The 15,133-nt window shown below is 49.1% G+C and overlaps 1 protein-coding gene across 1 annotated transcript; it reads right to left on the bottom strand.

The window, feature by feature from the left end:
* Positions 1-1,006: 1,006 nt before the first annotated feature.
* On the bottom strand, positions 1,007-14,232 carry APOOL (apolipoprotein O like). Its single transcript, XM_033072630.1, has 9 exons — positions 14,173-14,232; positions 9,238-9,342; positions 8,571-8,690; positions 5,857-5,911; positions 5,615-5,713; positions 5,214-5,305; positions 4,773-4,859; positions 3,094-3,250; positions 1,007-1,420 (listed from the first exon to the last, which is right to left on the bottom strand). Exons 1-9 carry the CDS (start codon positions 14,182-14,184, stop codon positions 1,323-1,325), a joined length of 825 nt encoding a protein of 274 aa, XP_032928521.1. The 5' UTR covers positions 14,185-14,232; the 3' UTR covers positions 1,007-1,322.
* Between the last annotated feature and the right edge of the window lie 901 nt (positions 14,233-15,133).

Below are 15,133 nucleotides of genomic sequence, written 5' to 3'. Positions count from 1 at the left end.
CACTCACCATGTGTGCCCTCTGCACATTCCATCCTGCAGCATCTCCTCACAACTTTGTTGATCCCACAGGGACACAGGAATTCTGCCTTTATTTCACTGGTCATTTGCCTTTGCATTAGCAGCCTTGGAGAAGGAATCAGGTTGTGAAATTTCTTCTTCTGGAGGAGCAAATATCCCATCACACCCCAGTGCTGAGAACACTGAGCAGCATTTCAGGCTTTACCCTTCCATCCTATCTGTTCATATGGTTTCTCTTGCTTCCCTCTCAGTTTTACAGCAAAGCCCATATTTTCATTCATTGAAAGGTAACAGAATGAAGAGAAATGGAGGATGAACACAAATACAGGGATGTACACCATGGTAAAAGCAGTGTTTGAAAGTTTCATCCTAGAAAACTTAATTTCTAATATCATTCTTATGGAAAAACACAGAATTTCACAAAAATCCTACCCAAATCAATGAGATATTGAATACAAACTTGTGGGATGAAAGAGTTGGCTGCCTCCTACTTCAGCATTTTTACTGTCTGTCAGCAGACAGTACAGATTTCCAACTTCCTAAAAACTTCTAATGGGCTTTATATAAATTCAGTATCAGCTTCATGGATTAAGCAATTCAAACACAGGTCTTGCAAGTATTACAAGTAGGTGAAAGCTGTTGCATAGTCTAGAAAGGATCTTTAGAGACCAGTTGTGTGTTTGTGCCCAACTTCAGAGACATTTGAACACAGCAGAGGTGTGCAGGACAAGGAGTTGCTTCCATTCACCTTTGTGAGAGAGGCAAACAGTACCAAATTATTTTGTAGTGAAAGAAAAGTGATTCTTTACACAGGCTTTAAAGTAAATGCTGTTCACATGATATAACCAGGGAGATTTTAAGGATACTCAGACCAGCAGGAACTTGCACTTCATTCCAGAGCTGAAAAATAAAAGACAAAGAAGCCTCTGCAAACCCCATCCCTCACATTCTACATTTAGATCAATGAACATCTGAGCCAAAGCAGAGATATGTTTGCATTTTCAAATATCCTTTGTGAAGTGACATTTATTAGCAAGTTTGGCACAGAGAAGCCCCACTGGGAGAAGACACTGACAAATCTTGTTTTCTCAGTGTCTCACTAATGACACTGAGTGAATTCCCACTGCTTATATGGAGTCAGGAACAAAATAAGCACTTAAATGAATCATGTAAGTCAATAATACAAACTGGAGATAAGAAAAGATCTGATGAAATTATACCTTACAGAGTATGTATTGTAAAGATTATTCCTTCCCTTCTTCCCTCCCCCTGTAACATTTTGCAGTTTGTAAAGGAGACTTGGCTTAGCTCCTGGTGCTGTACATGTCTGCATCTTCTGGGCTGGACTGACCATGGTCTGTAAGTTTTGGATCAGCCTTAAATTTTGATGTCTTCACTGTTCCTGTTAGAGATAGTAAAGAAATATGGTCAAAAAGTGTGCATATACTTGAGCTGTAAGGAAAAAAAGGTTAGTGATATATTTTGAGAATTTCCAAACACTTAGAAAAGATCAAAATCTGTCTGTTCTAGTTCAGAGTGTGTTAAGAAGTGATAGAGGAGGATGAGGGCATGTTGGAATGCTGAGCAGAGCTGTGGATGGAGAGCAGGACCTCTTCTCCCTCTCCAACACCACTTCCTAACCCAGCAGAGGGAGAGAGGAAATTGTGATGCTTTGCCCAACACATGGAAAGGGAGGGAAAGTTTGAGGCATGGAAAAAAATCCCCAGTGTTTCTTGCCCCAGTGCTCCCAGGAGCAGAGCTGGCTCCCAAAACCAACCCTGCCAGATCTCCCCTGAGCTCTGCCAGATGGCGAGAATTCCAAATGAAGGCAAACACTCTCACCCAGTTTCACTTCATGACTTCCACAAGCCATGAACTGAGTTTAGTAAAAGCCTGAACTCTCCCACTCATAAAGGACAGTGCCCAGGCTGAAATATTTAATGATACTGCAGCTCCAGAGGAGCTAGGGGAATATAAATGCAGCTTTTCTGGGGCTGTTCCTGCTCCTGATCTGCTTCTTTTCCAGCTACAAAGGGTGTTACATTCTCCTGAAAGCTTTGCCCCATTTGGACTGAGAAAATAAACATCTCTGGGAGCACAGATTCATTTAGGGCAGGGATATTTTTGGCTGCATTAGGGACATGAACTAATTCCACCTATGAAAGCAACGACACATCTATAAACACAAACCCAATAAAGACAGTGTGGCCTGGAGCAAGTGTAAAAACAGATCAAAGCATTCCACAAACTAAATCAGAAAAAATTCAGGTGCAAAGCAAAGATGTGAATGCATACTCCACTGAAAATAAAGGAAAAAAATATTAAAATCCTCATCCAAGTAGGTTCTGCTTGCTTTTCAGAAAAAAAAAAATCTCTGGTAACAATTCCTTCCTTCCAAGTGATTTCCTTGTAACAAATAAAATACCTTACAAAAGGTAACAATATTTAAAAACAAATGTAGTTCTGCTTTAATAGGTAATTCCACTGTTTTCTCTTAAAAATTGGACTAAGAAATTTTTGTCTGTTAAATAGGCTGTTACAAGATCTAGTTGATTATCTCAACCCCTTATGGTGCACAAGGAACCACTGCAGAAAACCCAGCAAAATAAAATCCAATGCATTTCTCAATTCCACATTCCCCTTTTATTCCACCATGGATCATCTCTGTATTGTTAGCAGAGTGTAAAAGTAATGAAATCCATTTGAAACTTCAATTTTCTATTTATAATCCAAATTAAAACCTTTTTGTCTGTCTTGCATTTGGATTATTCCTTATTTTGGCCTATGAAAGAACCTGGTTTACAAGAAAAGTTCACAAGAATATTGGTTCTCTGACATTATTGAGAGAGAACAGCAAATATATAATTCCAATATTATGACAGGGTCCACAGTGAGAAAATTATCACCTCCCTGAGGCTCTGAAATATGTATTAAATGACAGCATATAAAATATGCTCTCAAGAATAATATGCACTGACAGCCTGCTCCAGTTTAGAGCCAGAGTAAGTGCAAAATTAAGTCAACTAATTGGATTTGCAAGTTGCCCTGAGATTACACTTGAAATGTTTAATTCACCTGATGAAGGCACTGGATCTTCATTACTCCAAGACTCTGCTGGAGAAGATTCTGTTCTGTTAAATGATCTTGACTCAACAGCAGACTCAGGTTTGGTACTAGAAATTCCCTTCTTTTTCTTATCTTCTTGCATAATTGGTTTTGACTCTTGCTGCAGCTGTGAACCAAACATTAATAAAAGAAAGCACATGGGTATATGCTTAATACATTATTGCAAAATAAAGCTTTCAAGTCTGGGAGCTTATCTTTAATGGAATTATTTTCAGATATGACATCATACAATGATATTCAACTAGTCAGCTGCACACAAGGGACACAGCTGGAAAAAGTAAAATGCATGGAACCCCACAGATCAGATAGAATAAATTCATGTAGAAGGGAATTTGCATGAGTATACACTGAGGACTGAAGCTGTGCTTTTACCTGAGACCCTCCCAGAACTTCACAAGTTCATTTCCAGATGAGGAGCCTTTAGCCTTCCACTAGACTGAAAGAGCCCTGAGTGTTTACAGAACACTTACTACCCCTAGTTAGCAAAAGATGGAAGGATAAATCCTGGTTACACCCTAGTAATGAGAAATAATGTGTCTTGGGAAGAGGCTTCACTCAGGGGAAAAATGAAGTTAATAAAAGTGTCTGTACCACATCAATCCTTGTTTTGCTATCAGTTTAATGACAGTTATCTGAATCTCATTTTCAAAACTCAGAATTCCATTTGTGCTTCTCAGAGGAAATAACAGGTGAGGACTGCATGCCAATGAGCATTGTAAATTTAAAGCAAAATACTTCTACATGTTAATGTAACTGAAAAAATGAAATTTTCTTTGAAAAGAGCAATGAAAAATTACTGTGCAAAGCTGCAATTTTACTTGGGAAGTGCTACTTTTGTCAAGGTTTTATAAATGTCCACTTGAGAAAAAACCCTTTCAGGTTGGATAAACCCCACGTTTAATTCTGGGATTACTAACCCAAGTTCCATCTCTAATTTGCAGAAGGTTCATATTGCCCTCTACTCTCTGCTGGCAAGGCTTCAGCTGTTTACTGTGTCTTATTTTGACCATTGCACTTAAAACCAGAAACAACACAAAATCTTCTAAAACCAGAAAAAGCAGAGAAACTAGAGGAAATTCTGAGGAGAACAAGAATTATGTCAGAGATAGAAAACCTGCTCTGAAAGAGGAGGTTATAGTGGGGAAGAGAATGTCAAAAACCCTGATAACTTTTCCATATGTAGCAGGTCAATATGAAGAGGTTACTGGCCATTTATGCACTATGGCTGCAATGAGGACAGGACAAGGAGAAGAAATAAATCAGACATGGACAATTCATATCACAGAGTACATTCACCAGCCTCTCATACCTACTGTAACCCTGAGTGTCTTTATTCAGGAGCTGCCTAAGACCAAAGCTTGAACGAAAATGGATCCTTTAATAGAAAAGGAGCTCTAAGAGAAACTCGTTCTTATCCTGTGCACCCTGCATGCATTGGGGGACTCCAGAGAGGATCTCAGTATCTACTGATGTGAAAGGTGTAAAAATAATTAAGCAACAAAAAGATCAGATTGGGGTTTGTGCCTTGCTTAACACCATCAGTAAACCCTGAACAGCATCAGCAGAAGAGTCCACAACTTTCTAAGCTCCCTGTCAACGTGTGAGTTATCATTACTTCCCAGTCCTACCTTGGTGGCAGTTTCCTTGTCTGCCCACAGTGACCTCACAGCCTCATAGGTCTCATGACTTGCACAAAGTAACTTTTTCCCTGTTACCTATTTTTTAAGAAAAACATAATTTAACAACAGCATTTAAAATACAAAGACAGACTATTCAAATGAAATTTATCATGTTTGCATGAGAATATGCTTGACCCCACATTAAGGCATCTACTTTTCCAGATCTAGTGCATATTTCCCTCACATCAAGCAAATTGTAAATGTTTCAATTGGTATTAGGAATCCACAGGAAACATTTCCATGCTAACTCCACCTACTCCAAATGAAATCAAACCCTGATCAGCAAACAGTGTGCTGGCAATGTTGGCACAATAGATGGAGCACCAGGTTAAAGGATCCAAACTTGTCCCACCATGCTGGAAATGGACACAGATAAAACCAGAGACTCACCTTAGCAATGACCACTGACTGAGCTGGGTAACAAACAGAATATCCTACAGTAGTAAGTCCCAATGGATAAGCAATTTTCTTAAATCTAGAACCTGTACAAAGCCAAATATTTTGAGCAATTAGACAAAAATGAAATGCAAACTAAGCAGTTGTAGCAATTAAATGCAGGAGACACTGATATTCTGAAAGAGAAGTAATCCCAAACTAGGTTTTCCAGTATTATGAAGAGTGAGAAGAGCTGTATCATTAGTCTGTCTAGTCCTGCTCTGTCAGCTCTCAGCCAGCTCCTAACAGCAATCAACAATTCCCCTTCCTTTACCAGGAAGGATTTTTTAGTCACACAGGATGTTCCACCATGCTCCATACCCCACAGACCAACAATGAAAACAGGCAAACCCTACCTTTTTTTGCCAGCACTAAACCAGCCAGGCCTGACACTGTAATTACAGCAGCTTTGGGAAGAAAATCTGGGGGAGGGTTGTTCAGGTAAACATAAGCATCTAAGAATTGGGAAAAAAACACAAAAAGAAGCAAGGCAACTCAGTAATTTCATTTTATTTCCCACTTAAGAAATAAAGGTGAAAATTTTAATTTTACTGAGAGTTTATATAAATGAAATGAGACAGATATGTGACTTGCCTACCTTGTCCAAACTGAATTGAACTCATGATTCCATTTTTAACAAAGACATAGACACTCTACAAAGAAAGAGAGAACAAAACCAGAAAGTAAAATCTCTGCAAAAGTAGCTCAACATGTATCTCAGCATTGTGTAATTTAAAAAACCCAAACCAGTGACCTTCTAGAAAGGCTGTGCAGAGATCTACCCTCTTTGTGACAAACATTTACATTTTTAAAACTTATATTGACAATTAATTTAAAAAAATCTTTAACGTCAGGAACTGCAAAGCAGGAAAACACTTGGACACCAACTGTATAAGAAAATTCAATTATAAAATACAGTAATTTCACGAATACAAGCCGCACCAATTTGACCAAAATTTTGGTGGAAACCCGGAAGTGCGGCTAATATTCCGGGGCGGCTAATCTATTAACAAAATTCTAAAAGCTGCCAACACGGAAGTGAGAGCCCGCGGCAGCCCCAAGCCAAGCTGGAGCCCGGCCGGCCCCGGCAGAGGTGGGAAAGCCTGGCAGAGGCGGGGCCAGCAGTGTCGGGGGCGGGCGGCAGAGCCTGAGCCAGCAGGGCGGGGGAGCCCGGGAGAACTGGGGCTAGCAGTGCAGGGGAGCATGGCAGAAGCAGGAAGGCCGGCGGGTGGGGCTGCCTGGCAGCGGGGGAAGCCCAGCATAATCGGGGCCAGCAGCGTGGGGGAGCCCGGCGGTGCGGGGGCCTGCAGTGCCGGCCAGGGCGAGGAAACGCGGCAGCGGTGCAGACGGGAGGGGGCGGCCGGCGAGCGTGGTGGCGGCGGCGGCAGCCCTGCCGGCGGGGCGAGCGAAAGCGGCGCTCGCGAAAGCGCCGCCCGGCGAGCGAAAGCGCCGCCGCTCGCGAAAGCGCCGCCGCGAGCCGCGAACCGCGAGCCGCGAACCGCGAGCCGGGAAAGCGCCGCCGCGAGCCGCGAACCGCGAGCCGCGAGCCGCGAGCCGCGAACCGCGAGCCGCGAACCGCGAGCCGGGAAAGCGCCGCCGCGAACCGCGAGCCGGGAAAGCGCCGCCGCGAACCGCGAGCCGCGAGCCGCGAGCCGGGAAAGCGCCGCCGCGAGCCGCGAACCGCGAGCTGAGAAAGCGCCGCCGCGAGCCGCGAACCGCGAGCCGGGAAAGCGCCGCCGCGAACCGCGAGCCGCGAGCCGCGAGCCGCGAACCGCGAGCCGGGAAAGCGCCGCCGCGAGCCGCGAACCGCGAGCCGGGAAAGCGCCGCCGCAAGCCGCGAACCGCGAGCCGGGAAAGCGCCGCCGCGAGCCGCGAGCCGCGAGCCGCGAACCGCGAGCCGCGAACCGCGAGCCGCGAAAGCGCCGCCGCGAGCCGCAAACCGCGAGCCGGGAAAGCGCCGCCGCGAGCCGCGAACCGCGAGCCGGGAAAGCGCCGCCGCGAACCGCGAGCCGCGAGCCGCGAGCCGGGAAAGCGCCGCCGCGAGCCGCGAGCCGCGAGCCGCGAGCCGCGAACCGCGAGCCGCGAAAGCGCCGCCGCGAGCCGCGAAAGCGCCGCGGGGCGGGCGCGGCGCGGGGCGGGCGCGGCGCTCGCGAGGCGCGGCGCGGGGCGAGCGAAAGCGGCAGCGGGGCGGACGGCGAGCCCGGCGGCGGCAGCCCTGCCAGCCGGGCGAGCGAACGCGGCAGCGGGGCGGTGCTGACGGGAGAGGGGGGCCAGCGAGCCCGGCGGCGGCGGCAGCACCACCCGGCCAGCCCCGCCGAGCCGTGGCGCTGAGCTGGGCCACCCGGCCCCGTCGGCAACCATGAGCGGGCCGAGCCTGCCTGGCCCCGCCCCGAGCCAGTAAAGCCCGCTATGCCGCGATCCTCTTACTAACTGGCCAATTTGTGAAAGCTGCGCACGGATTCTCGCGACGAACGAAAGTGCGGCTAATATTCGGGGTGCGGCTTATCTATTGACAAAGACAGCAACATTGTCGAGGCACCGGGGGTGCGGCTTATAATCCGTGCGGCTTGTATTCGTGAAACTACTGTACAATCTTCTCTTCCCTAGAGACCTCCCCAGGAAAACTGAAAGAGCAACACTGAATTTGTACCACCAGAGGTCACTGCTACTCAGTGTCAGGAACTCACAATGATTAATGGCATGAAAAAGTTTGGTAGATTTATAACAAGAGTATTTCAGTCATGCAGACACTGACAACATTTTCACAGATCAGTAGAATCCCAATTTATAGAAAATTCGTTTTGAAGACATTTTTAATCTTTCTTTTTCATCTATTAGGTTCTACATTTTCTTGCAAAAGCAAAACACAAGCACAAAATCTCCTGCCAAAGGCCAGGGTGAAGCTGCTGTTCCCCAGTTCAAAAGCAGTGACAGGCACCACAGTTCCCTCTCCAGCTGGAACACGCAGTAAAGAGCTGGGAGGTGTTTCTGACAACTCCTGAGGAACAGCCTGCTGCAACAGACACATGGGATGCATTCTGTTTTCTCTTTTTTGTCAGGTACTGCTGTTTGGAAGCAGCTCCCTCTCTGTGGACAGCACCTGGAATTTCACATTCCAAAACACCCTCAAATTCTACCAGCAAGAATTTACTGACATAACTCCTGCTGCAGAAAGAGGGTTCATTTTCCCATCCAAAACTCTTATGCTAAGACAAAGAACTGCCAAAAAAACCCCTCCAGGGGGAAGTAACGTGGTTTTTTAGTGGAGTGCTGAGGGGAACTGCAGGAAAGGTTGGGTGCAGCATCCCTTACCTGGCACCACCCAAAGTAGTGTTGGGTCGTTCTCCGCAGGGCTGAGAGCTGCTGCTGCAGGAGCCCAGGCTGCTCCTCCATGTACCTGGACCTCAGGGGGGGAGCACTGTAAATGGGGAGCTGCAAACAAAGGCACAGCTGAACAGCAGGGACAGCTCTCTGCTCTCAGCAGCTGCTGCATTTCAAGGAGTTTGTCAAGCCTGCAAACCCTCAGTGTTCCCATCACGGCAAACAAAGCCTCTAGGTGGAATGATGAACTTGTAGAGCTCCAAAGTGACTCTACTCAAGTGGGGCTTCACTCTTTAGAAATGAAAACAAACAATTGTGTAGGTTCTAAGGAGTAAAATTACACAGTATGAATCAAAGGCATGAGCAAGAATCATTAGAAGATGGATCTGTGTATTACTAGAAATTGCACATTAGAAAAGGAATCATCAGTAAGAATTCCATTTTCACCTTTTCTGGCTTCATTTTTGAAATACTGTAATAACAAAAATTAGATAAAACTTTACTAATTTAGTGTTTCATTTGAGCTATAGTGACCAGTTATTTATTACCAAGTATTACTCTGCTGTGTATTTTAGTTACTGGGTGATATAATTCAATGGACAGAGCTGCAGATTTTTCTAGTATTATTTTAAAGACCCAAGAAGAGGAAGATTCATACCTTATCTGGCTTCACCAGCTGACTTTTGGATTCCTTTGCTGCTGCTGCATATACAGTAATATATACAAATGGCAGCCCAGAAGAAACAGCTGCCAGCTTTGCCACCTGGGACACAGAGATGAAAAAAGGGAGTCTTAATGCTGAAATTAAAATTTCCCTTGGAAGTGATCAAATATGGGAATAACGAGTCACTTTTAAAAACTCTTTAAAGCATTGTGCCTTTTAGAAATGTCTTCTGGCTTACACAAAGATTTTCTCAAATTATAATGGTAAAGAAAAGGTTAATGTCCCTGACCAAAGTTTTATTCTAAAATCCCAGGAAGAACTTTGTGTTCAAAGCCATGCTGGTGCTTCCATCACCTGTTAGGGTAAATTCAGTTGTAATTTACTCAGCATGCAGGAACTCCATTTCTGAAGAATTAGTAAAGAAAAACTGTTTTAAACCTGTCATAATTCAGATTGTTTGTTTCCATACAGCATGCTGCCAGAACAAGACACTGATTTTCAGTAGACACTAGAAGGAAAATTGAATTTGAAAGTGACAGAGCATGAAAAAGTTGTACTGTTCACTTAAAAATATATATATATTTAAAAGTCACACTGGATTCTGTGCTCAATGTAAAAGAGAAAGCAATACAGGGAATGATCAAAGTGGTCCAGCTCCTGACTGACAGTAATTGCTTTACTTTGGGTGCCTGCAGACAAACACATAAATGTTTAAAGATCCAAGGAAACAGCTGTACTGGCTAACATTTACACTGGCACAGTTATCCCAAGAGGGTTTCACTCCTCTCTACTGAAATCACAAAGAACCAGAGTGAAAAAAAAGCAACATCACCTTGACTACACTAAAGAGGCTTCACTGCATGGAGCTGTTTGTCCTGTTCCTTATCTAATCACAAGGGGCACTAAAAAGACCTCAATTAGCTAAGTTGTTTCTAGTACTAATTTACTGAAATTATTTTATTATAAGTTAATTATGAGGCATTATGTATTAAACAAGGAAAAGCATATATTGTTTAGCTAAAGAAACCATAAAGTATTTTACCTATCAAAGCTTTTACAGAAGTTAGAAATGGCAGGATTATATTGTTACATCAAACATTAGGAGAGAAACACGGAAAAAAACACCTGCAACACCCTGGAATTACATGTTCAGCCAGCAGAATGACTCCACAACATCAGCTGATAACTGACTTACAAATAAATAAAAGTCTTCTTTTTGAGGCATTCAGGAAATTGCTGCAGCTACAAAAGCCAGGAAGCCAGGTGACATTTCTGGAGATGAATTCTGCACAGACACACAGCTAAACACCACCACAAGGAAAGGCCAATGGCCACTATTAAAAGATTCCCTGTACCACCACTGCCAAATTCCTGACCTGCAACACTGATAACCTGAAGGATTGTTTTTCCCCCAAGCATAAAAAGCACACCATAGACAGACATGGCAATATTTTTGATGAGAAGCCTCAACAGCAATTATTTGCTGAAGAAATGCATTATATGCTCTCCAGCAGAGAATTGTTACAGCTACTCCTCTGTAGAGAACTGGAGTAAGACTAATCAAAATAGAATAAAACTGTCAAATGTACCTGGATAATTTTGGCTTTAAGTCTTTGCAATTCAAACAATCTGCTTCAAAGTGTTGAAATCTTATCAACGATCAAAAGTATAGATTCTATTTAAAAAAAAAGTTAAAAAGCTACATGACTATAAAGAATTCACTACCTTCCACTCAGAAGATGCAGAATACAAACTAAATCATAATAAAACCATGTAGTTAATTTATGCTAATCTCCAAGACATTGTTTCCCACTGAAACTGCAAATTCTGTGTGCTTGCTTCAAGAACTGGAGACAGAAAACCTGCCCTGAAGGCAGGAGCTGCCTCAAAACAAGTGGAATCAAAGGAGGGAAGACATGCAAAAATCTGATGTATGGATGTGTATTAAAAAATACATGAGTTCTCTATCACAAATGGGAATCTACTAGCCAGGTTAAAATAAGATTAAAATTTAGCAGCTACCTCATATCATATTTTCAATGAAAAAAACGTTAATTAAAGAATAAAGAGTCATAGGTTTGACCTTCTCCTACCACTCAGATGTCTTGAGATGTATCACAAAACTCTCTCACATCCCTTTGGTTTAATTTCCAGAAGTTACACGAGACATGATGATTGCCAGAAGTTTGTAGGCCAAACCCAGTATCCTAACTCAGGTGTGCATTTATTAATCTCTGATGATAAGCACCAAAAGCCCCACACAAGTGGAACAGATCCTTCCACTTCACCTCAACTCACTGACACTCCACGGATTTGGTTTTAATCTTGGTCTGCCAGATATTGACCCACAGAGAGTGAAATCTTAAGAAGAATAAAACTCTTATTAATAAGTCTCTCATAGTAAATAGTAAAGAAAATTAAATTACATCACTTCACTAAAGGCATGATCTCAATCATTCAGATTTATGTACTGAGCCAAACTACTTCAAGGTCACCCAGCCAGACAGCAAAGCCAAAAACCAGTTTATTTTTCCATAATAAACAAAAGTAAAATGCTTTAATTTCTGTCTGTCCTCGTTGGCATCATCCTTTCCTCTGCAGATTTATACACATTTTAAATGCTTTTAAAAAGTAAATATGAAGATTCATGTGAGTGCACCTATTCATCAATTTGATGGGGACACTGGAAAAGCTGTCTAAATATTTGTGGGAAAGCTCAGACCTTCACACGCACATTTTTCTGTTGAAAGACACTGTATTATTCCTACATCCAGAGATATTTTAGATACAGTAATTTCACGAATACAAGCCGCACCAATTTGACCAAAATTTTGGTGGAAACCCGGAAGTGCGGCTAATATTCCGGGGCGGCTAATCTATTAACAAAATTCTAAAAGCTGCCAACACGGAAGTGAGAGCCCGCGGCAGCCCCAAGCCAAGCTGGAGCCCAGCCGGCCCCGGCAGAGGTGGGAAAGCCTGGCAGAGGCGGGGCCAGCAGTGTGGGGGGCGGGCGGCTGAGCCTGAGCCAACAGGGCGGGGGAGCCCGGGAGAACTGGGGCTAGCAGCGCAGGGGAGCATGGCAGAAGCAGGAAGGCCGGCGGGTGGGGCTGCCTGGCAGCGGGGGAAGCCCAGCAGAATCGGGGCCAGCAGCGTGGGGGAGCCCGGCGGTGCGGGGGCCTGCAGTGCCGGCCAGGGCGAGGAAACGCGGCGGCGGTGCAGACGGGAGGGGGCAGCCGGCGAGCCTGGTGGCGGCGGCGGCAGCCCTGCCGGCGGGGCGAGCGAAAGCGGCGCTCGCGAAAGCGCCGCCGCGAGCCGCGAACCGCGAGCCGCGAGCCGCGAACCGCGAGCCGCGAAAGCGCCGTCGCGAGCCGCGAGCCGCGAACCGCGAGCCGCGAAAGCGCCGTCGCGAGCCGCGAGCCGCGAACCGCGAGCCGCGAGCCGCGAGCCGCGAGCCGCGAGCCGCGAGCCGCGAGCCGCGAGCCGCGAGCCGCGAACCGCGAGCCGCGAACCGCGAGCCGCGAAAGCGCCGTCGCGAGCCGCGAGCCGCGAGCCGCGAGCCGCGAGCCGCGAACCGCGAGCCGCGAAAGCGCCGTCGCGAGCCGCGAGCCGCGAGCCGCGAGCCGCGAACCGCGAGCCGCGAGCCGCGAACCGCGAGCCGCGAGCCGCGAACCGCGAACCGCGAGCCGCGAACCGCGAGCCGCGAAAGCGCCGTCGCGAGCCGCGAGCCGCGAACCGCGAGCCGCGAGCCGCGAACCGCGAGCCGCGAGCCGCGAACCGCGAGCCGCGAGCCGCGAACCGCGAACCGCGAGCCTCGAGCCGCGAACCGCGAACCGCGAGCCGCGAGCCGCGAACCGCGAGCCGCGAGCCGCGAACCGCGAGCCGCGAGCCTCGAGCCGCGAACCGCGAGCCGCGAGCCGCGAACCGCGAGCCGCGAGCCGCGAACCGCGAGCTTCGAGCCGCGAACCGCGAGCCGCGAAAGCGCCGCCGCGAGCCGCGAAAGCGCCGCGGGGCGGGCGCGGCGCTCGCGAGGCGCGGCGCGGGGCGAGCGAAAGCGGCAGCGGGGCGGCCGGCGAGCCCGGCGGCGGCGGCGGCAGCCCTGCCAGCCGGGCGAGCGAACGCGGCAGCGGGGCGGTGCTGACGGGAGAGGGGGGCCAGCGAGCCCGGCGGCGGCGGCAGCACCACCCGGCCAGCCCCGCCGAGCCGTGGCGCTGAGCTGGGCCACCCGGCCCCGTCGGCAACCATGAGCGGGCCGAGCCTGCCTGGCCCCGCCCCGAGCCAGTAAAGCCCGCTATGCCGCGATCCTCTTACTAATTGGCCAATTTGTGAAAGCTGCACACGGATTCTCGCGACGAACGAAAGTGCGGCTAATATTCGGGGTGCGGCTTATCTATTGACAAAGACAGCAACATTGTCGAGGCACCGGGGGTGCGGCTTATAATCCGTGCGGCTTGTATTCGTGAAACTACTGTACTTGTAACCCTGTTAGCTCGTAACAGCACGATTTTAACAGCCTTGTTTTAGTGATGTACAGCACCACTAGCACTTTATCATGTTACTAGCAAACTATCATCTCGATATTCCTCGAGGTGAAGGTGTTCCGGGGGCTGCGAGTACATGGAGAAGAACCAGAAGAGAAACACTGTTTATATTTCCTATTGCACAATTTAAGCACCTCTAAGCAGCTCCTTCTCCCTCAAGTCCCACACCACCACAGAGCCCTCTCACTGCCCCACTGCTCCGCCTGACCCCGTCTTCCGTGGCACCGGGGGCTGTTCCCCCAGGACGGAGGAGCTTCGGGCGGGCCGGGCGCTCCCGAGGGGCCGCACGGAGCAGCCCCGAGCCCGCGGAGGAGCGGGAGCAGAGCCTGAGGGGCAGCGGAGCCGCGGGGCCGGGGCAGCGCCGGCCTGAGGGGCACGGGCGGACACTCACCTTGGCCGCCATGTTGGACAGCGCCGCGTACGGCGCGCGGGAAGGGCCGCGCCGGGCGGGGCCGAGGGGCCGGGGCGGGACCGCGCTCGGGCCGGGCGGGATCGCCCTCAGCCGGCATCGGCCCGGAACGGGCAGGGACGGATTCCCCTCAGGCCGGGCGGGATCACCCTCAGCCGGCATCGCCCCGGAACGGGCAGGGATGGATTCCCCTCAGGCGGGGCGGGCATCGCCCTCAGCCGGAGCGGGCTCCTTCTCAGCCGGCACCGCCCCGGAACGGGCAGGGATGGATTCCCCTCAGCCGTGCCAGGCATCGCCCTCAGCCGGCATCGCCCCGGAACGGGCAGGGACGGATTCCCCTCAGCCGTGCCGGGCATCGCCCTCAGCCGGAGCGGGCTCCTTCTCAGCCGGCATCGCCCCGACACGGGCAGGAATGGATTCCGCTCAGCCGGGGCGGGCATCGCCCTCAGCCAGAGCGGGATCCCCCTCAGCCGGCATCGCCCCGAAACGGATAGGGATGGATTCCCCTCAGCCAGGGCAGGGATCCCCTCAGCCGGCATCGCCCCGAAACGGATAGGGATGGATTCCCCTCAGCCAGGGCAGGGATCCCCTCAGCCGGCATCGCCCCAAAACGGATAGCGATGGATTCCCCTCAGCCAGGGCAGGGATCCCCTCAGCCGGCATCGCCCTAAAGCGGGCAGGGACGGATCCCCCTCAGCCGGGGCTGGATCGCCCTAATTCGGGCAGAGATTCTTCTCGGCCATCTCAGCCCTAAGGTGGGCAAGGATCCCCCTCAGCCGGGGCAGGGATTCCCCTCAGCCGTGCCGGGCATCGCCCTCAGCCGGCATCGCTCCGGAACGGGCAGGGATGGATTCCCCTCAGCCGGTGCAGGGATCGCCCTCCCTCAGCCGGGATCTCCCTCAGATCCACAGCGATGCCCCTCAGCCCGCATCGCACTCACAGA

Source organism: Catharus ustulatus, chromosome 14 (assembly GCF_009819885.2).
Source record: "Catharus ustulatus isolate bCatUst1 chromosome 14, bCatUst1.pri.v2, whole genome shotgun sequence".
NCBI lineage: Eukaryota > Metazoa > Chordata > Aves > Passeriformes > Turdidae > Catharus > Catharus ustulatus.
Note: the sequence above shows the minus strand (reverse complement) of the source record. Positions and strands in the feature narration are given on the sequence as shown.

Coding starts and splice junctions, on each gene's coding strand:
- APOOL (XM_033072630.1), bottom strand. Junction 5,912..8,570: donor ACTACTTTGGGTGGTGCCAG/GTAAGGGATGCT, acceptor CTTTCTTTGTAG/AGTGTCTATGTCTTTGTTAA. Junction 3,251..4,772: donor ACAAGGAAACTGCCACCAAG/GTAGGACTGGGA, acceptor TTTGGTTCACAG/CTGCAGCAAGAGTCAAAACC.